We start from the raw sequence: 21,957 nt of genomic DNA, 5'->3' as shown, positions 1-21,957 counted from the left end.
GTAAAATGGTCAGAAAACAGCTCAATTAAAAGTGAATGAATGAATAAGAATGAAAAGTTTGCGCACTGGCTCTCCTCAGGGAAATTGTAGAGCCATGCCACTTATCACCACCACCGTCCAGAGGGCTGATATGAGAATGAGCAGGAAGAAAAAGGGGAAGTAAGCAGAGTCGATTCCTCTCTGTGGGTGACTTGCCTCACATACAAACACATTTGATGGAAGGCGAGTGAACAGAGGCGAAGGTTTCTGCCGTCGGTACGAGTCTCAGTATCTGGAGTCGTCCTTCTGCTGCTTGACTTTATTCTTTTTGTGGGGGTGACTGGGTAAGTAACACGTCTCTCTGAATGCACGGTGTAAGGTTAACAGGTATTTTTAGTCGTGTGTTTCATTTAGAAGGTATCACGCAGTTTTGTGAAAGTGCTGCAGTCATTCAGCCGGCAAAAAACTACAAATACACAAGTCAAATGACAGTGAGGTTATTGGCTTAAATTCAACAATGTACTTGATTTTAAATGTTTTGTTCACAAAGATGCTCTTTGGTGAATTCTGTACAGACGGGTAGTTTTCTGCAGTTTAATTTAACTCACTTTAATTCTAGGGAACATGATTCTCACTCTTTTTCTTTCTTTCTGTCTGTCTGTCTGCACGCACACAAACGCACACAAACACACACACTCACACACGCACGTAACCTCCTTATCGGTCAGGAAGTGACAGGACAAGAGAGCATCTTAAGTGGTTCCTGTGAGACAGACTCTCTTATGATATTGATGTGTTTGTATGTAGGGCCTGTATTGCAGTGTCATAAATTACGGAGAATATCACACAATTTAAGACTTAATTATTTTCTACAGGTTCATAGAATTTGTGACTTATTTAATTGGTAGTGTTTCATTTTGAGGCACGAACCGTATCTCATAGTTGGTGATGTGTGCAGGGTTACACCACCTGGACACGTTTCCCAATGATTACATGATTCTATGAGATATAACTGGTTTATGTTCACTTTGTAGAGTTGCTGAAAAATAATAAGGGCCATTTTTATTTTAGCTTTATATCATTTCACCACCTGACTCTATGTTTTACATGTTCATACAGACTACGTGTATGAAAATGTAGCCTGTGGAAGTTCATTGCCCCCAACCACACAAACAACTGACACAGATTAACACTTTCAAAAAGAGCAAAACAAACAACTTCAGTCTGACAAGTGTCAAAGTGCTGTCGCGGCGCTGTGCAGAAATACAGGGGGAATTCTGCTAAATCTAAAAAAAGAGAGTGTGATATCTTGGTGTAAAAAGCCAACTGGCGTGTTCAAGCGACAGATCACGGGTGGTTCACTATTGCATGTTGAATGTACTCATCGTACGTAACCATAACTTAGCGAGAGAGAGCATATGTTATATACAGAGCACTTGGTTTCTTCTCTCGCTTCATATTGCAGTACAACCCTGATGCAACTTCCCTATTAGTTTGTCTGTGTCAGCCACCATGAGTCAACTCCCTTCAAAACAGTAGAAGAGAAAACACTCCCTCTGGACCCACTGAAATATGGACGTGCTGCTTCATTCCACCGGCTCCAATCGAGCAGGGATGGCACATGAGAATGCTGATTATCGGTTAGGAGAGTTTATTGACCTCGACTCAGAGTTAGTGATGTGAGAATCCATCGGGGTTACGACGAATGAGGAATGAGTAAACAATGTTTCACAGAATAGGGAACACGGACGCCTGCAAACAAAAAAAACAATAACTTGTCCCTCTCCCGGATTGCAGGGACAGACACAGGCTTCTGGTCGCGTTACAGTTCATACGATATAAGGAAGTGCTCACAAGCTGAAAATAGGCAGAGCTGAAACGCAGTGAGCACTCAGCTGTGTGACGAGGGTGAGTTGGAGCATCTGATAGTTCATATTTGACCTGTTGATAAGCCACAAAGACTCATTTCCTTTAGTGCGTTGTTTCATTATGTTCTATTTGAAAGTGTTATGTGTCCAGATCACAGTTTAAACAGTAAGCCGTGCTTTTGTTTGATGGAGATACGTCTGTAAATAACATTTTTGGGGGGGGTTTTAGTTCTGCAACAGACTGGGGAGCTTCTCTTTCCATTTCTACACTGCCAGTTAATTCTCGTATCTTTTCCAAAATGACAAGATACTCAAGACATCTATCTTATTTGTGTCTCTCATCGCACCGTGGTATCGACGAGGCCTTTTTTGGTTTTAGAGGTGAAAGTTTCATTTCAGAACCTGATACTGAAAACAAGGCACAGTTGAGAGACTTTCATTTGCCTACCAATCTTCAATGCAGATATGATGTGATGGCTTGTGGGCGTCAACACGAGACTGAATGTGTGTGAGAGAGGAGCGGGATGGGGAGGTTGTTTGATAGTTCATACAGTCCAGTCAGCTTCATGCCCACGTGAATTCATGTTACTGCGTGTTAATAGTAATTAATAATAATATAATGTTTTTTTTCACGGCACCTCTGCAGACACCCAAGGACACCTTACAATATAAATAATTTATATAAATTATAACTACTGCTGTTCTACTAATAATATGGACACTGGATCTTAACAATAGCATTCAAAATCAAATTCTAAAAAGTCATTTATATTTATGTGTGTCTGCATTATGAAATTGCGCAGTTGCCTGGCTATCTATAGATGTGTATACACGTTTATATAACATGAAATAAACAACCCAAGCAACTTAAGGCTGCAGGTAATTGTGCTTTATCTCGTATGGTTTCTTATCATCTCATCAGCAAAGAGGTGGATAAGAAGTAGAGGAACAATTCATAATCTGAGGAAAACAATCCCAGACCAGCGAGTTGGAGGACACATTTCCCCCCCCAATATTTTCCTACTCAGGTTCCCCAGCAAACGTGATGTCACTGGGATTTGGACCAGGATGTAATACCTGATGTGCCATGGGGGGGATTGGGAAACAGAGGGTGTTCTTTGTATTAAAAGCAGGGCGTATGCAAACTAACAGCTAATCATGAACAGATATCTTCTCACACTCATGATGCACGTCTCTACAACCACTTCCAGAACTGTAGTCCCACATGTTGCAGTAGCCTTGCTCAGAGAGTGGGAAGGTATTTACTTTAACTTCTAAGTTCTTCTGAATAATACTTTAAACTCACAAGATAACCTTTTTATTTTTATTTTGAAAAGATGTTAAAGAAAGTGAAAAATAAATTCATGAATTTGCTCTCTGATCTGGTTCTGCACCGAACTTTAAGGTTCTTTTTCGGGTCATGCCCCACCTCAGCATAAAATCTAATGGAAATCGGTTGAGTAGTTTTAAATAAGTCTGCTCACCAACAGACGAACGCAAATAAAACCGGAACCTCCACAGCGGAGGTAAGAATTTAGAAAATCAAAATCAGCTAATTCTCACATTTGAGAAGCTGCAACCATTAAATGATTGCATAACATGGCAACGCAACCCAAGGCTACCTAACAATGCAAAGGAATTAATGATAGAATATAATAAGTTATTAATTAAAACAAAAAAACAATATAATAATCAGAGCACAGAGGAATAGGTGAGTGAGGCAGCTCCTAACGTGGTGTTTACTGAGATAGTGTTGTGCGGCTTCAAATGGAACCGTCGACTTATCATTGTTCCGCATTCCCATGTAGATCAATGCTGACTGAACCATGTCAGACAATGTCCTGGAGGAAATCTTCATCAAGCGATCCCAGCAGAAGAAGAAGACTTCCCCTCTGAACTACAAGGACAGGTGGTTTGTCCTCACCAAGGAAAAAATCAGCTATTATGACTTCGATCCAGACAAAGGGGTAAGTGTGTGGAACGGCCAAATCATTCAGCGCGCATCACACTAGTCTCAGATCAACTTGGCCGGGAGCCTTTAACAGACAGTTTCCTCATCTGATAAGCAGAAGCGAAAAGGTCTGAGGGGATCGGTCGACCTGGAGAAGATCAAGTGTGTGGAGACGGTGCATCCTGAGCCCAACTCCCCGCCCGAGCGCATGTACGCCTTTCAGGTAGTCAATTCACTTCATAGATAAGACCTCAGGACATTAAGAATTCCATGTAATGCAATTTCAATATAGGGAACTGTAGATGAATAAAGCAAGCGGAAGAGGCTCTTAAATGACTTTTGTCTAGTTGGTAGATGGACGGATAGATAGATAGATAGATAGATAGATAGATAGATAGATAGATAGATAGATAGATAGATAGATAGATCAGAATTAGCTTCAGAATCAGAAGTATTTTATTGCCAAGTAGGTTTACACCTGCAAGGAATTTGCTCTGCATATTGGTGCATACAATGAACATAGAAACATAAAACGCAATAAATACAACATACACAGGAAAAGCAATACAAATTAGAAAACCAGTATATATTTACTGACTGTTTACTTCTTATTTACTCACTTTTTTCCAATATTTATACAAAGTAGCATTTATTTTGAATAAAAATATATGAAAGATAAAAGATATAAATAGATAGATAGATAGATAGATATGTGGTGTTTTTCCAATATTACAATGAATAGATTTTGTAAAAATCTCAGACTTAAATCAAGAGGAAGAAGATATTCTAATAGATGAATCTCCAGAAAAGTAAATCTCATCATACGTCCTTCTCTCTCTCTACAGAGGAAATGTCTGTTTATCAAAAATAAATCTCGTCTTTAATTATACATCTGCAGCTTCTCTATTTGCTCTTTCCTCTTTGCCACAGATCATTTATGATGAAGGGCCGCTGTATATCTTTGCAAAGACCGAAGATATCCGTGCAACTTGGGTAAAGAAGCTGAAAGATAGTAAGGACACGCACATTGGATTTAATAGATCTCCTCAGCCACAGTGTCCATATCTTAACATCTCCCAAAACCTGAATGACAGAAGAGGTGCACCTACGCAAATTCATATGTTGATTTAATGTAAATGTCCTCTGTGTGTTTGCATTTGTGTTTAGTGGTGCGATTGAACAAGGATCAGATTCAGAAATACCACCCGTGCTTCTGGGTGGATGGGGTGTGGCTGTGCTGCCAGCAGGAAGTTAAACAAGCGATGGGTTGCACGGTGCTGGACAGTAAGAATGGTGAGAAGAAAAAACTCCTTTTGGTTTGAAATCTGCAACGACCAACAACTAAACCTTCTCATCAGTTCACACCTGTATTCAATGATGTGATTTATAGGATTTTCATCTAAACAATCGCGGCGATGGGGATCCAGGAAACCTCTTCCTCCGACTCCCACAGAGGTGCAGGCCCAGTCCCTTTAGATTCATACGCACAAAGTACAGAAAATGTTGTTCCTTGATTAAACATCCGCTAATATCATGTTCTTTCAGGAAAAGCCTGCTCGTCCTTTACCTCCAGAGCCCCCTGAACCCCCGGCCCCCTCAGCAGAAATGACTGTCATAGCTGAGTACAGCTACACACCCATGTCAGAACTAGACCTGGAGCTGAGGAAGGACGAGGAGTACACCATCCTCGAGATGTCGGACACTAACTGGTGGAGGGCTCGAGACAAATATGGGTGAGATAAAATTAATAAAATGTATTGATTTGAAATGTGAGCCAAAGTTTATAAGTGGAAGTTGTATTTTTTCCAATGTGCATCCAGTCCGAATCAATAAATAATGGGGGAAATGCTGTTCAATTAAAATGACCGAATGCTGATTGGCCACTCTTTTGCCAGTTTGTATTTATATACATTCACCATGTACACAAACATGTTCTGCAAACTTCACATTAAACGCAGACACTTAACAATCTTTCTGATATAATTAAATGAATAGTTGATACCTTCCAGTGGAGTGAAGATAAACCCCTTTTCCCCCCCACGCTCTTTCCTTCCTTGTGCCTTATAAATACAAAATTATCATCGTTTGATTAGTAAAACACAATAATACACTGAGGATTTCTACATAGAATGACCCATAGAATTTCTAGGTATGAATAATTTTCCTGCGATATGCTGCTAGTGTCGCTAACTAACAACTAGTGCTTCAGCGTCGAGCCAGGATGTACGTCTGGTTGTGTGTATGTGTGCGTGCATGGAGACAATGTTTGCATCCACAATGTGTTGTGCTTTCTTTTGCAGCAAAGAAGGATACATACCTAGTAACTTTGTTGTGGAGGCAAAAAGTGGGTTAGAAAAATTTGAGTGAGTATGGCTGCAGTTATTAAAAAAAAACACCCCACTGTTTGTACATCGATGCATTCTTGACCGCTGAGGCATTGAAAGAAGCAGTTCTAATGAAAAAAGACTCTCATATGTATTTTCACAGCTGGTATTGCAAGAATATGAACCGCAGCCAGGCAGAAAAACTGTTAAAGACTGAGGTAAACCGACATCAACCGTGTAGCTGGACTACAGTCAATTTGAAACTTGTGAAATAAATGATTATATGTTGTTTGTCCCCCCCCCCCCCCCATCCACCAGAACAAAGACGGAGGCTTCTTGGTACGGGACTCAAGCAAAGTCGGGAAATACACTGTGTCTTTGTTCAGCAAGGGGGGCGCGTGAGTACATTCTCCTTGGTGTTCTAACACTGTGCCCACTGGCTGCACTCATGTGTGAACCTGTGAAAAGAAGAACTGTTTGTAATGAAAGCGGAAACAGACGGCGGGTGAGAGATGTAAATCTTTCATGCAAAACATTGGACCAATCTGCCCGTGGAGAGTTTCCATGGCAGAGCTCGCACACTGACCCACACTGAGGAGATATCAGCCACTCATGCGTGTTCGGAGCCAGTGTCCGTGAAAAGCTTGTTGACGAAATGAACGTTTAGAAGTTGCTCCTCTTCTCTCTCTCCACAGGGAAACCGGTGGAAGCTGCAGACATTATAACATCTGCACCACGGCCCAGGGCCTGTTCTATCTGGCAGAGAAGCATTACTTCAGCACCATCCCAGAGCTCATCAACTACCACCAACACAACGCAGCAGGTGGATGCCCCCGAACATATGGATATCTCATTGAAAAGAAAATATTCTAATTAAAATTAAGTGAATTATAAAAAAAAAGATATATATTATTGATTTAAAATGCTGTTTATCAGTGTGACGTCACACACAGAGAATATTAGAACTGTCAAAGTCTGTCCATCTGAAGCGTTGATCTCACCGTTGTATCCCTCGCTAGGATTGGTGAGCAGGCTGAAATACATCGTGTCCAATCGGGCGCTGCCTCCATCCACAGCAGGGCTGGGCTATGGTGAGAACATGACTGTGAAAAACATGACTTGAAGTTATGAAAAAGTGTGTGCGTGTGTGTGTGTGTGTGTGTGTGTGTGTGTGTGTGTGTGCAATGAATACACCACCACTCCTCTGGGAATGTACACTGTAAATACTGCATGCGTTAAAAATATGTACGTAACACCTCAGGACACCAAAAGTCAAAGTAATGATTGACACCTCGGTTTGTTTGTTTGTTTGGTATTTAGGGATATTAAATAAAAAATTTCAAACTCAGATTTCTCAATGCATAATAAATGGATCTTGATGTAAAGATCTTTAAGGCAGCTATTATTTTCAAGTGTGTATCTGGGACTAGTAAATTTAAATGTGGTTTCATAAGGAGACTGCTCTCTAGTTAAAAGACTCATCTTTCTTGCAGTTACAAATAAAAGCAGGATAACCTAAATGTTTGAGTTTATGATTGTTTGGCGGATGCTGCAGATATAAAAGTGCGACTCCCTTCTCTCTCCTTTGCTGCAGGTGTGTGGGAGATCGACCCCAATTGCCTCACCTTCATCAAAGAGCTGGGCACCGGTCAGTTCGGGGTGGTGAAGTACGGCAAGTGGCAGGGCCAGCATGACGTGGCCATTAAGATGATTAAAGAGGGATCCATGTGTGAAGATGATTTCATCGAAGAGGCCAAAACCATGATGTAAGCAAAACCAACAAGTCTGACTCCGGACTGAGCTCATATCTGAAGTCGGTGTCTGTGTGGATGTCACGGCCGAGACTCAAAAAATACTGACGTGTCACTTCTGTAACTTCTGTGAGAAAAACCAACTCATACTGAACTTCCTTCTCCTTTTTGGTCAAACCAGGAAGCTTCACCACGAGAACCTGGTCCAGCTCTACGGCGTCTGCACCAAACAAAGACCGATCTACATAGTGACCGAGTTCCTGTCCAACGGCTGCCTGCTGACGTACCTCAGGGAGGGTCTGAAGCAGCACCCCACGGCCGTCCAGCTGCTGGAGATGTGCAAGGACGTGTCCGAGGGGATGGCCTATCTCGAGGAAAACCAGTACATCCACAGAGACCTGGTGAGAGACAGAGATCGTCTGTGTGACAGGACGTGTCCCTGCCACATTCCTGTGTTGAGATACTGTGGGCTCCTGTGTTTGAAGATCGCACTAAAAGTTTAATGATTACACCTGAACCAAGAGTGTTGTGTGTTTTACATCCGCAGGCTGCCAGGAACTGTCTAGTGGATGACAACGGTACAATCAAAGTGACTGACTTTGGACTGTCAAGGTAAAATACAGGACCACATAAAGTACATCTGCCTTCAAAAGAAATATCAACTATAAAGTGTTTCGCAGGGCCGACATATTCTATTCTATTCTATTTGTATTGAGTCAAATCACAACATAAATTTTCTCAAGGCACATTTCAATATAATATAGAGCAATCCAACAGTTTCCACAATGAGAGAGGAGAGATGGGTTGGGGGAGAAGAGGGGAGACAAAAGAGAGACTCACATTCAAACCAACAGGCCATTTAGAGTTTCTGACAAATCTAACCCCATTCTGCATGTCTCTGGACCGTGGGAGAAAAGCCAGGCAGACAAGGGGGAGAACATATAACTCCACACAGAAAGACTTCAGGAGAACCGGGATTTGAACCAAGAACCTTCTCACTGTGAGGGGACAGTGCAAACCACTGCTAAAGATGAACTCTATATCAACTAAAACACAAAAACAAAAAACAAAGCAGTAGACAATTAGCTTCACCTCAACAAACAGACAAAGTGACACACTTCACAGCGCATATACTCTTAATTTGTATCCTTTAAGTACAATTTGTCAACTTTTACTTTACGGATTTTACTTTATTTAAAAGTAAACGGTTCCTGTGTTTCTACACTGTGGTATTTGTTAACACTTTAAGTTCGAGACCTCCCTCCTCTGCCTCAGGTACGTCTTAGACGACGAGTACACGAGTTCAGAAGGCTCCAAGTTCCCCGTTCGCTGGTCACCTCCTGAAGTCCTCCTCTACTGCAAGTTCAGCAGCAAGTCCGACATCTGGGCGTATGGTGTGTAAACATAACGCACATGACATTTTTCAGTTCCTGTTGCATTTCTGGTCAATAATAAATGTAATTTTAAGTATTAATTTCCTCACAAACTGGGTTAAGGCAATCTGAACTTTTTTGCTCACCACATGACCTGTCTCTCCAACACACAGGAGTTCTGATGTGGGAGATTTACACTTTGGGTCAACTTCCATACGAACGTCTAAACAACACAGAAATAGTGGAGCAGGTGTCGAGGGGTCTGCGTCTCTACCGCCCCCAGCCGGCCAATGTGAAGGTCTACAACATCATGACAACCTGTTGGTGTGATGTAAGTGGTATTGTATTTTGAATAGTGGTAAAAAAAAAATGTGACTGAAATCATCTAAGGTACTTCTACTTTGTAGTGTTTGCAATTGATGTTGTTTCTACTTCTACTCTACAACATTTTTTATTTAATAAGCCATTTTTTATTTTATCTTTATTTAATCAAGCAGTCCAATTCGACCAAGATCTTTCTTCCAAGAGAGGCCAAAGAATAATTGTTATTTTTGCATTTAATTTGTTAATGTAACAATTATTATCATCTCTCAGATTATCAGGACAAAATGAAAACCATTTCTAGATTTTGATGTACAGACTATTTTGTAAATCATGTAATCGATACATCAGAATCCAGATAGCAGCCCCAACTTTGCCAGCGTTAATATGGCAGGCTGGATACTCTCTTCATGCTTCGTTTCAATCAAAAACTTAAAATGTAGTTTTATCACCCAAATTCTAGTTTTTTTTCTTGTAATGGGTGGTCATGCTTACAATTATGTCACATGTTTAGTGTTTTTAAAGTTTTATTCATTCTGTTATGAATATTTTGATATTATCTTTATTTGTTTTGTGTGTTTTTATTTGGTTAGCACTTTGTAACTTTGTTCGGAGAAGGACTATTCAAATGAAGATTTTGTTTATTATGAAATCTACCAACCTTAATGAGTTCTTTGACATTTGAGACTTTACCCGATGCAAATACTTCTATACCGTAGTCAGTTTTTGAATGCAGGTGATTCCCTTGTGACAGAGTATTACTACTTTGTTACACTAAGAGGCTACATAAGTAAAAGATCTGAAAACTTCTTCCACTGCTGCAACGATAATATCTCAGTGATTCCTCTTTTTTGTTTCAGAAACCAGAAGACAGGCCCAACTTCCAGGAGCTGGCTCTGTCTGTTCAGGATTTGCTGTACGAGCTCCAGTAGATCTCAAAAAAAGCAGACACACACACACAACCAATCCACTTTCTGAATGCCTCGGGAACGTTGACATGATGTAAAAATCTCTGTAATGTGAATATGTGAAATGTGAATGTCATGACAAGATTAGTATACCTAGCGCAGAGGTCCAGTCCTGTAGAGCAATGTTTAAAATGTGTATATTTTCTTGAAGGTTGTTGGATTAAAACTATCGTATCTATTGTTATTGTATTTTTTATTGTGGGATGTTGACTTTGCTAGTGGAGAGCAGCTTTGTAAGAACCGACGTATTACGCAAATAAAAGTCAAAAATACAAAATGACTGAACTTCATGTGAAACGAAAGTGACAAGCTATAATTTTTTCATATGAAAAATAAATATTCCACATTTTATACAGGATATTTTAGATTACAGACAAAAGATTAGATCAACATGTGAAGAAATTTGTGTAAAATTAATAACAATTAAATAACAAATAAGAAGATAAATTAATTTAAATATTTGAGTTAATATTATTGACTTTATTTTGGTAAGAATTTGAGCATGTTAAAGCCCTCTAAAAGCCAATTCATTTGCCTGAATAATAATAATAATAATAATAATAATAACAATAATCCTTACAATTTCAACAGGGCCTGCCAGTGCTTGGGCCCTAATAATGCATTTAATATTTAAAATGTTTCGTACAATACATGTATGTAAGCCGACAAGCGACGCGAGAGGAACGCGCTCTGTGATTGGCTGAACTACTTCCTGTTTCCTGTCGGCCGCTCGCACACGTGAAGGTCAGAATTGCAGCAGAAGGTTTTCATCCTCAGTCGGTTCTCGTCCCTCGGAGCTGGTTTCACTGAGCTATGGACGGTCAGGGGGGAGCAGCGGACCCGCAGCTTCAGCAGTTCATCGAGGTCGAGTCCCAGAAACAGAGGTTCCAGCAGCTGGTCCATCAGATGACGGAGGTTTGCTGGGTGAGTTCAGCTGGAAGCTAACAGCTGCTCCGCGATGTGATGCTAACTCACACACTTCGGTTCAAACTGAAGTCTCACACGTTTCTGACGAAGGACAAGTCTTCACATTAGGTCTCCTATAAGTACTGCTTGAGATCAGGAAAGTGTTATGTAGTTTAGCCTCGTGTAGCATAATGTAGTATAATGTAGTGGAGTATAATGCGGTGTAGTATAGTATACTGCAGTATTGTAGTGTATTATGTAGAATAGTGTAGTATACTGCAATGTAGAGTATTGAGTAGTGTAATGTGGTATACTGCAGTGAAGTTTATAGTGTAGAATAGTATAGTATACTGCAGTGTGGAGTATAGTGTATTGTTATGTAGTATACTGCAGTGAAGAGTAGTGTACTGTGGTGGAGTGTACTGCAGTGTAGTATAGTGTAGTGTTATGTAGTATAGTGCAGTGTAGAGTAGTGTAGTATAATGCAGTGCAGTGTAGTATATGTTAAAGTAAGATCTGACCTGATCCGAATCTGCAAAATTCCACAATCTTTTCTAATTATGCCCCACCCATCCACAAAGTATCTTGGAAATCAATTGAGTAGTTTTTGTGTATTTGTGCCAGGTAATATATTATCGATTACAAGGCATCGTATTTTAAAAGCTCTCCATGTCCTCTGTATATTTGTTTGAGATATTCTAGTGCAGCAAGAAGTAAAACACATCCCTCAGAAAAGTGGTGAAGAAAAAATATAAAGTAGCATTAATAAACAGAATTCTCCTTGAGTGTTTCAGTAAATGTAGTTTTTAAATTTTATTTAATTGCAGATAACATTATTATCTCTTACATTAATGTTAATTATTATACCATGTATGAGGTGTTTGACCTTGTTCCCTCTGTCTCCAGGAGAAGTGCATGGACAAACCTGGGCCCAAGCTGGACTCAAGGACAGAAACGTGCTTAGGTAACTGTGTGGAGCGATTTATTGACACGAGCCAGTTCATCCTGAACCGACTGGAACAGACCCAGAGGAGCCGGGGCTCGTCCTCCGAGAGCATGATGGACTAAAGACTGTCAGAAGACGGACCGGTGACATTTCTCGGCCCTCTGCTCTGTGACGAGGCCGTTTGCTCCTGACACAGCTGTCCGAGTGTTGCAGAACTGTCCGGTCGAATGCAGGAAGGGACCCGATGCAGCTTGATTCAAGTGCCTGAGATTAACACCATGTATTCAGAAGTGCAGGGCTTTGTTTGTCCTCCAAGTCAGATACGAGCGTTGCAAAATGCTTGTATTGTTTGTTGCTTACAGTGACTTCACGTTGGTTTTTGTCAAGTTACTGAATTTAAGCCATTTTATTGGTCAGGCTGTGAAACTGAGCTTGAACGTGTGAATGTTCACTGCTGCTGAGTGTAGGAGCCTGCAGAGAGATGGATGCATCTGGGACATTCAATATGCCAACTGTATTGGACAGCCACAAGGACCTCAACACACAAACACACACATACACCCCAGCCTTGTACTTTTATCTTAGTGAGGACACAAAGTGGGATACTGCATTTCCTAGCACCCTACTCTAATTATAGCAAATTACAACTAAATACCTAATCCTAACCTTGAAAGCAAATCTTAACTCTACAAAAGTCCTGTGGAAAAAGTTAGGAGCAGTAAATACCGTCCTACCTTCATTGGGTCTTTATTCAAAGTTGTCCTCACAAAGATACAAGTAGACACACACTGCTGTAACAACAGGGAGACAATGATGTCTTGAACCAAGAGGCTTGATCAACACCTTAAAGGTTCTGGACTGTACATATGCAATAAACAAAATGCCAAAATACTCTCGTCTATCTTTTATAAAAATGCACTCAAATCATGTCGTAGTTATGTTTTAATCAGCACTGTGAAAAAACAAAACTACCGCTACACCGGAGATTTGTCACACGTTTGGGAATTCATACAGGGAAATTATATTCTTTGGTGCGATTTGTTTGAGGTATTAACAGTAATGCAGAAGAATTATTTCAACAACAGATTGAATGCAATCAAGTCAAATTAAGATTTTTCCTGTTACTGGTCACAAATCTGATTTGTACAGTATTTGATGAAGGTCAAAAGTGCATAACCCCAAATGTTAAAATTATCAGTAACAAGGCACAATGTGGCTTAAGCCACTTGACATAGCATAAAAAATGTACACAATGCAACATAGCTACAAATAAATAACCAAATGAAAACGACATGGCTGTACCATTCTGTACGACATGAACATACATTTGACATAGACTTCAGTGTGTTGACGGCAACGTTAAGTTCATTTTAAGGCACAAGGCTTTGTTTAAGAGAAACGTTAAGTTAAGGATTAGTAAACAAACTTGTCACATTCAAGTTAAAGCTTAGAATTGCAAAAAGCAACATTTCTTAGTATTGACCACACAGTTAAGGAGCTCTTTGGTGTGGGCCTCCTTCTCATGGCAGCTTCATAGCAACGTCTGCTTGGCTTCCGTGGCAGGAGCCGGGTAACGGCTGGTGGCCCCAAGGAAACCCTGAGGACCCTTCCTCAGGTACAGCGGAATTGAATCCAGGCTGAATGGAATGTCCTTGAAGGCGTGGATGAGGAAGATCCCTAAGATGATTGTGAGGAAGCCGCTAATCGTGCCCACCACTTCGTCCATGGTCATCCTCAGCCACTCCTTGAACAGGATCGCCGAGCAGGCCATGACAGACGTGGTGAAGAAGACGTAGTAGATGGGCGTGACTATTGAGGTGTTGAAGATGTCGAGGGCTTTGTTCAGGTAATTGAGTTGAACGCTGACACAGATTACCAGGCAGAGGACTAAGGACCAGAACAGGGGTTCCTTCAGCACCGCCACCCCGGCAAACAGCTCCTTAATGCCAATGCCCAGGCCCTTGACACAAGACACAGAGAGGGAGCCAATCACAGAGCAGATCAGGATGTAGACCAGCACATTCCTCTGTCCGTACCGCGGGGCCACAGCAAAGATTAGAACCAGGCTGGTCCCCACAACGCACACAGCAAACACAATGAAACCTAGTGGGGGAGTGTTTAAGAACGAGTTAGTACCCAGAAGAGAGAATCCATCCAGCTGTTATCAGGGATTTAGTTTTCACATCATTCTTAATTCAGGTCATGTTTAAGTACATTCCGGCGGCTCGAGGTCGGTCTCTACCTGGGTCTTTCAGCTTTTCTGCCATGGAAGTGAGGGAAACCACCTCCTCCTCCTGCGGGGCGTGGATCACCATCACGGTGGAGCCCAAGACGCAGAGCAAGCAACCGACCTTCCCGTGCACATTCAGCCGCTCGTTCAGGAAGTACGTGGAGAGCACAGCGCTGGAAAGAAGGGAACAGAGCACAAATGGTCATACCACAACTTACAGGGAATGATTCTTAATATTATTATCTCCATCAACAAATACCAAGAAAAAACAACACATGCCATGCACAAGCCCAAACGTAAATGAGCAGTTGAAATTAAACATAACTTTTACTATGGTCAAATAAAGCCACTTGAATTTGTGATTACATCTTTTTATTTATTGCTTTTTGAACTAAAACCGTTCCTCTCCCTTTTTCCAAAATGGCCCCCAGAATATGAACATCTGAAAACAAGGCTTGGGCGTTCCTTTCTAAAACAGAACATAACTGTCATTATCACCACATACACAATAGAGCTACTGTTGATTGTGGATTTAAGGAGTGATGTAAGTAGGAAGTTAACTGGAGCTCCGCTGCCCCGCTCATGTGATGCGTTACTCTGTCGAATGAGAGATGAGTGTTAAAGACAGAGATGGACACCTCGATAGTATTTGGCAGCTCTTTCCACTTTGCTCTTTACTCAAATTAAATCCGACTGGTGACAAGAAATGGAGCCTAAAATCATAACTTCCGGTCTTTTCATTGGATTTGTTGATGAATGTAAGTATTGAGATGGCTGCTAGTGTCAAAATCGTAGATCATAGACTGAACATCAAGATGGATGCTGTGACTGCTCCCTAAAAGAGAAGCCAAAGTGCCTCGATAGCCACCTGGTGGCTGGCAGCAGTATAGGTCATGAATCCCTCCCTCTCCATGTCTGTGGCGGAACATGGTCCAAATTAAGAAGTGAGAGTATACGTCAAATACATTTTTCTCAAAGATTATTTCTGTCATTTATTGTTGTTCCTATCACACAGATTTCTGGTCAGTTTGTTGTCATAAGGGTTAGGGTTGTAGTACTAATATGATGCAACGTCAGCATTGACAGCGGAGACTGACTGGTGTATTAGTTGAGCATGTGAATGAGCAAGACTTTGCTACTGTGACTTTATGTATTTCTGAATTGTGGCAGGAAGTGGTGACACATCCATCTCTATAAACAGTTTATGATCGAGATGAGCAGCATCAGGGGTATAACAATCCAACTTTGAGACAATTACCTCACAAGAACGCTCAATGCTCCAAGCGGCGTCACCAGGGTTGCGGGTGCAAATGCATACGCAGCGAAGTTCGCCGCCTCTCCGGTTCCCACTAGAACACATCAACATCAACATCAGAGTGCACAGACTCACAGTGGCTGCAGCTGTTGGAAGGATTCTCTTCCAGCCCACATGTGCAAATTAGTTCTTTGAGAGGAATGTGTAGCTCAATGCTACGGTGTGGGGGCCAGACCTACTTCTACATCACCAGCAAAAATACCAAACCCACAAGACGCTCATTTTCCTTTTTGAAAAAACAAAGGTCACAATGTTTCCTGTCCCCCGGCTGGTTAGGGTTAGAGAAATGTCACCGATCAAAATAAACCATGACAAACTGCTGATTTATTCGTGTGTGTGAATCATTCACTTACTTGAAATTAGTCCTGCCCACCACAGCCACTCCTTCAGGTACGCATAGCCCCCTTGACCTGCAAGATACAGACAAGAACACCCAAATAGAAATACGATAAGATATACTTTATTTTCTCTACAGGGACATTTGCTTTCAGTACTGTCCAGACCGCAGTCTCACATAAAATAAAATAAAATCCTCTACATATTGGCTTATTACACCTCCATAGACAGATCTGCTGACAGTGACGACATCATGCACTGTGACATATTGCAAAACCTTTTTATAACCCAGTCTGCAGTAGTGCCGGTGTTACAGTTACAGTAAAAGGGAACTTAAAACAATCACTTAGAGATTTTAAGATTGAGTCAATATACATGACTTATGATAGCTACACATAGAGTTTCCTACCTTCTCAGTAATATCTCTAATGTGGTCCTTACCTCGTGTAAAACCCTAGAAAAGACCAGAACTGCAATGTGTTTTTTGTCTTCCCCCACCTGTCTGTGCACCTCAGTTGTTTTCAAATTAAATATTGGCCACTTTCATCTCTTTAACTTTCCATATCTTGATCTGAATCAATAATCGTTTATCACTTTTCACACAAAAGCTTCACGTCTACATTCAGCCTTTTAGATGTGAAGACTTGACTCTTGTTTTACGTTTTACATGATCGTAAACATAAGACCTTTCGGATTTGAGATGTTTACTTAGAACCAAACAATTCATCAGTTTGTCAAGTAAAAAATCCACAGTTTCATTCTCTAACAGTTATATGGATCCGTATAGTGGTTGACAGTAACCAGTACCTGCTCTCATCGAGCCCTTGCTGGCCAGTCTGAGGAGGCCCTTCTTCTTCAGGATGAAACTGGCTCCGATGAACAGGCTGGAGCTGAGCGCCAGGGACAGCCCGATGTAGAAGTCCTGCCGGTTCCCCTCCATCTCAACCCCCGGGGGAGAACTCGCGCTGCACAAAACAACACGCGAGCTACAACCGAGGTAAGTGACTCCGAGAACTTTTACTCATGAGTCGATCCGCAGCAGCAGCCAACTTGTCACATGACAGATCAGCTGCTCACACCCTGAAAAACAAACCGCTCCGGACTAAAGGCCACGCGACGAGCGGAGCAGCGACTCCTCTCACTCCGCTCCGGGGATGTTTAGGGTTATTTGAATAGTTTAAAGTTAACGCAAAAGTTTGTAAAAATGTCTGTATCTGCGTTGTCAAGACGTTGGCAGAGGAGCAGGAAGTGGAGCCGCTGATTGGTTGAGGCGTCACCTCAGGGGGGAGGAGGGAGGAGGCTTCTCTTCAGTAAATATGAAGATGAAGATGAAGAGTAGTTCGAGATGAAAGTTAGGACTCAGATCAGGTTAGTTTCAAGGTCAGATAACCTAGATCAATCAATCTATCTAATAATAAAATAAAAATTAAAGTGTATTTCTTTAGCACGTTTTAAGTGTTTTACAAAGTGAAAGTAAAAATAAAAGCTTATAAGATGATAATGTAAGATGGCTGATATTGGCTTCTCGGGTGTGAATATAAGTACTCATCTGAATAATAATTATATAGTTTAGTTAGTATCGGAAAATAGATTTATTAGCGATATCACCACTCAACCTCTTATTGTAAAACTTTTCCATTATTTGAGAGATTTGTCAGATTAGTAATATTACAAAATTCACTGAACTGCAAAGACATGGATGTTAATACTAATCTTAAACATGGTCTTTGTCGTCCAATAAAGTATAAATATAGAATAAACTACTGCTTGTTCACTTGTTTAAAAACTTGATGTCGATAAAGATCTTTCAAATGTGAAAAAAGAGAGGCAGTCCTCGCACTCTGATTGGTGGCTAGACTTCCTCCGCTCACTCTGCAGCGGTTTTGATTGGACTAGCGATTGTTGTTGCTCAGAGAACCCGGAAGAACCTTGACAAGCTGACACAAAAACATGTGCGACGGGCTCAGAAAACAAGAAGAAGTTTTGTTTTAATCGAAAAAACACCAAGATGAGAAGAGCGGACATTTTCCAGTAGCTGTGTCGCCAACTTCACTTGTCGTGTTCTCCTGCGACAGCCACACATTTAAGCTAGCAGAATGAATGGCTAGCACTTAGCACATCCACCAGGTTCCTTTGGGTTTGTTGCCTCCCATGTGAGCGCCTCCTGTTTCCCAACGATGCGGTTCCCTGTTGTCATCGTTAGCAGAAGCTGTAAAGTTGTTCACAGGCTGAAGCGAAGTCCTCTTCTATCGCCTGCTCCCGCCCTGTGGAGACACGAGAGCGTCTCTGTGTCGAGTGATGTCAGGAGTCACTACATCACCACTCCCATCTTCTACGTGAACGCTGCTCCTCACCTGGGACACCTGTACTCAGCGGTGATGGCGGACTGCCTGCACCGGTACAAGCTGCTGCAGGGCTTCAGCTCAAAGTTTGCGACAGGTAAATCCATCCCTCAGCTAAATGATCCCTGTGCATGTTGCTGTGAGCGATACTGGTTACATAGATTGACCTCTATCTTGGAGTTGGGGGGTAAGTACCTTCTGTAAGGGCTTTTATTAGAAAGGCAATTTAATTGTCTAGTACTAAACACATCAAATACACAAACATACAATATATTGTTTAGCAGCTGCAATAGATTTGTCGCAGCTCAAGCAGATAATAAAAAGACTTAACTGGATATATAAATGATCATAAAGTGTGTGATTGTATTTCTTTACATTCCCTGTGTATCTACAGTTTCCAAATTGTGCGTTCCAACAAGTAGAAGCTGGGTGTTATAAATGTTGGGGGATGAGGACATGTGGGTTTGTTTCAAAGCAAATGAAATTAACATAACAGAAAACATCCTTTTCTATTCTAATAATAAAACAAACAAAATGCCAAACTAACTTATCTTTTGTTCCCAGTTTCGAGGAAAGTCCGTGTCTGAGTCATTCTGAGCAAAAAATTTCAATAATTCCAGCCTTTCAAATATTAAATTTAGTTTTTATTGTCTAATATCTTACATTTTTTGTGGAATATCGTTGGATTCAGCCGGCTGGTGGGATATAAGAAATTTATAAACCCTCACTTTGGACTCTAGGGAGCTCTGACAGTCACTTTCCCCTTTTTTTTCACGTATTATTGACTAAATAACCAATAGATATATTCATATAAAAGCTTCATAATTAAACCATATCAATAATTCTCGCAATACAATTGTTATTGATATCAATAAATCAATGGTTTAATATGTATCAATATAATTCTTTGCATTGTTCAAACACAATGTGGAGGGTTGACAAATAATCAACCTTAAGTTTGAAACGTTTTTTTGTTTATCAAGAGTCTTTAAACTGATTCATAATGAATGATAATTGTACTTCTACTTCTGTTTCCGTGCGTTTCAGGCACAGATGAACATGGTTTGAAAATCCAACAAGCCGCTGAAGCTGCAGGGAAAGATCCGCTGACCTTCTGCACCGACGTGTCGGAGAGATTCAAACATCTCTTCAGCAGCTGCAACATCTCGTACACAGACTACATAAGAACCACCGAGCGGAGACACCGTCGGGCCGTGGAGCATTTCTGGTCGGTGCTCTGGAACAAAGGGCTCATCTATAAAGGACATTACGAAGGCTGGTACTCCACACAGGATGAAAGCTTCCTCACGCCGTCCCAGCTGGCCGATGCCGTGGACTCATCAGGAAACCCGATTAAAGTGTCGCTGGAGAGTGGACACAAGGTACGTCGAGCGAGATGAGATCAGTGTAATTCAGTGAAGATTTAATTCATCTAAATTGATCAGTTTACAGTTTAATATCTTATATCGATCTGAAGGAGAAAGAGCCCCCAGCTTCATATTTAACACTCATATATGAGAGTGGTATGGATTTTCTCATATAGCAAGAAGAAGACGAGCTAATCTCCTAAAAAGTTAAACTCTTCTCTACCCTAAACACAATTAAGTCCAATCTACATGTCCCTGTTTTGCAGGTGGAGTGGATGAAAGAAGACAACTACATGTTCCGTCTGTCTGCGTTTCGGTCTCAGCTGCTCGACTGGCTCCGAGGAAACCCCCGAGCTGTGCAGCCTGAGTGTTTCCAGCAGCTCGTCCTCCAGTGGCTGCAGCACGACCTCCCTGACCTCTCGGTGTCCCGTCAGCGCAGCCGCCTGCAGTGGGGCATCTCAGTCCCCGGCGACCCCGAGCAAACCATCTACGTGTGGCTGGACGCTCTGGTGAACTACCTCACAGTAGCTGGCTATCCACATGAACACCATCAGTGGTGGAACGTGGTCCACCACATCGTAGGAAAGGATATCTTGAAATTCCACGCCATCTACTGGCCGGCTTTCCTCCTGGGGGCGGGCCTGCCGCTGCCACAGAGCATACACGTGCACTCCCACTGGACAGCGGAAGGAAAGAAGATGTCTAAAAGTTTGGGTAACGTGGTGGATCCTCTTCAGCGCTCACAGATGTTCACGGCTGAGGGTATGAGGTACTATCTCCTGCGTCAGGGTGTCCCAGACTCCGACTGCGACTACACCGACCTCAAAGTGTTCAAGCTGCTCAATGCAGAGCTCGCCGACTCTCTGGGTGGTCTGCTCAACCGCTGCACAGCTCCGGTCCTTAACCCAGCTCAGGTCCACCCCTCGTTCTGTCCTCAGTCCTTCCCAAGAGAGCAGGGAGGCAGGGCGGTGGCCGAAGACTACCACATGTTGGACGCGGTGACGAACCTCCGCTCTGTGGTGGAGCGGCACTACGAGAGCATGCACGCGTACAAAGCCCTGGAGGCCATCGCCGCTTGTGTGCGGCAGACCAACGGGTTCGTCCAGCGCCACGCACCGTGGAAGCTGGACAAGAGGGACAGTGCAGAGCAGCGCTGGCGAGACACCATCATCCACGTCTCCCTCGAATGCCTGAGGGTTTATGGCACCCTCCTGCAGCCGGTGGTGCCAGAGCTTTCTAACAAACTCCTGTCCAGGCTCGGGGTGCAACCAGGCGAGAGGAGCTGGGCCGTTCTGAGCTTTTTGCCAAGGTATCAGGGAACGGACTGTCCCTTTGAGGGCCGAGCGCTGGGACCGGACACGGGAGTGTTGTTTAGTCGCCTGGAAAGTCCGGACGTAGAGAAACACGAACCCAAGAAAGCAAAAAAGGCAGCAAAATTGAAATGAGCAGTGGTTTTATTTTCCCTGTGGACTGAATCAGTGAGAAATAAAAAAAAAAATCCTGTGTGTCACTTTAACCTTTGTTACGTGTTTTCATCTGTCAGGTGTTGATTGTGCTTTATGAACATCAGAACAGATTCTCACTACTTGATGCAAGGAAGGGACAAGGGCCAAGTATCCATACAATTTTAGCATGAAACCAAACAAGGGCGGATTCAGATATTTGCTTTGATCACTCTCTTTAACATAGTTGGGTGGTTTATTTTATGTTTGACGTTTTCACTGATTTTCCAGGGAATCATTCATGAATCTTTAAATAAAAGATCAGCCACATTTAGAGAACTGATATCTAGGAGGCTTGATTGAATTTTATCTGTTGGGTTCTATTGTGACAGTTGTGGACAACTACTGTGATTAATCTGAGGAGAAAGAAAATATGGAAATATATAGAGTCTCTGTATCATGTTGGATTAATATCATTTCAGAATCACATCTGTTGATTCTTTTCATCCCAGAACTGTTGGGTCAAATGTTGATTTCC

At 41.9% G+C, this 21,957-nt stretch overlaps 4 protein-coding genes across 5 annotated transcripts; 3 read left to right on the top strand and 1 right to left on the bottom strand.

Moving 5' to 3' along the window:
- Positions 1-173: 173 nt before the first annotated feature.
- On the top strand, positions 174-10,714 carry btk (Bruton agammaglobulinemia tyrosine kinase). 2 transcript variants are annotated; one of them, XM_062393546.1, is made up of 19 exons: positions 192-323; positions 1,777-1,887; positions 3,656-3,814; positions 3,917-4,021; positions 4,729-4,810; positions 4,966-5,091; positions 5,189-5,253; positions 5,344-5,531; positions 6,099-6,161; positions 6,286-6,340; positions 6,441-6,520; positions 6,818-6,945; positions 7,142-7,213; positions 7,717-7,888; positions 8,055-8,274; positions 8,421-8,485; positions 9,149-9,267; positions 9,420-9,577; positions 10,428-10,714. In XM_062393546.1, the coding sequence occupies exons 3-19, from the start codon at positions 3,674-3,676 to the stop codon at positions 10,497-10,499; spliced, it is 1,911 nt and encodes a 636-aa protein (XP_062249530.1). In that variant the 5' UTR covers positions 192-323; positions 1,777-1,887; positions 3,656-3,673; the 3' UTR covers positions 10,500-10,714. The 2 variants fall into 2 exon arrangements, with proteins under 2 accessions (XP_062249529.1, XP_062249530.1); XM_062393545.1 differs by lacking the exon at positions 1,777-1,887 and having other exon boundaries at positions 174-323.
- A 522-nt stretch (positions 10,715-11,236) lies between these two features.
- On the top strand, positions 11,237-13,278 carry timm8a (translocase of inner mitochondrial membrane 8 homolog A (yeast)). The gene is made up of 2 exons (XM_062393551.1): positions 11,237-11,459; positions 12,348-13,278. Exons 1-2 carry the CDS (start codon positions 11,349-11,351, stop codon positions 12,507-12,509), a joined length of 273 nt encoding a protein of 90 aa, XP_062249535.1. The 5' UTR covers positions 11,237-11,348; the 3' UTR covers positions 12,510-13,278.
- A 33-nt stretch (positions 13,279-13,311) lies between these two features.
- On the bottom strand, positions 13,312-17,529 carry zgc:101583 (uncharacterized protein LOC494104 homolog). The gene is made up of 5 exons (XM_062393549.1): positions 17,076-17,529; positions 16,286-16,342; positions 15,876-15,966; positions 14,630-14,790; positions 13,312-14,490 (listed from the first exon to the last, which is right to left on the bottom strand). The coding sequence occupies exons 1-5, from the start codon at positions 17,206-17,208 to the stop codon at positions 13,919-13,921; spliced, it is 1,014 nt and encodes a 337-aa protein (XP_062249533.1). The 5' UTR covers positions 17,209-17,529; the 3' UTR covers positions 13,312-13,918.
- A 546-nt stretch (positions 17,530-18,075) lies between these two features.
- On the top strand, positions 18,076-21,493 carry mars2 (methionyl-tRNA synthetase 2, mitochondrial). Its single transcript, XM_062393547.1, has 3 exons — positions 18,076-18,707; positions 19,658-19,992; positions 20,244-21,493. The coding sequence occupies exons 1-3, from the start codon at positions 18,446-18,448 to the stop codon at positions 21,420-21,422; spliced, it is 1,776 nt and encodes a 591-aa protein (XP_062249531.1). The 5' UTR covers positions 18,076-18,445; the 3' UTR covers positions 21,423-21,493.
- Positions 21,494-21,957: the final 464 nt, after the last annotated feature.

The sequence above is a fragment of the Platichthys flesus genome, chromosome 8 (assembly GCF_949316205.1).
Source record: "Platichthys flesus chromosome 8, fPlaFle2.1, whole genome shotgun sequence".
Lineage (NCBI taxonomy): Eukaryota > Metazoa > Chordata > Actinopteri > Pleuronectiformes > Pleuronectidae > Platichthys > Platichthys flesus.
This window is presented reverse-complemented; position numbering and strand designations above follow the sequence as displayed.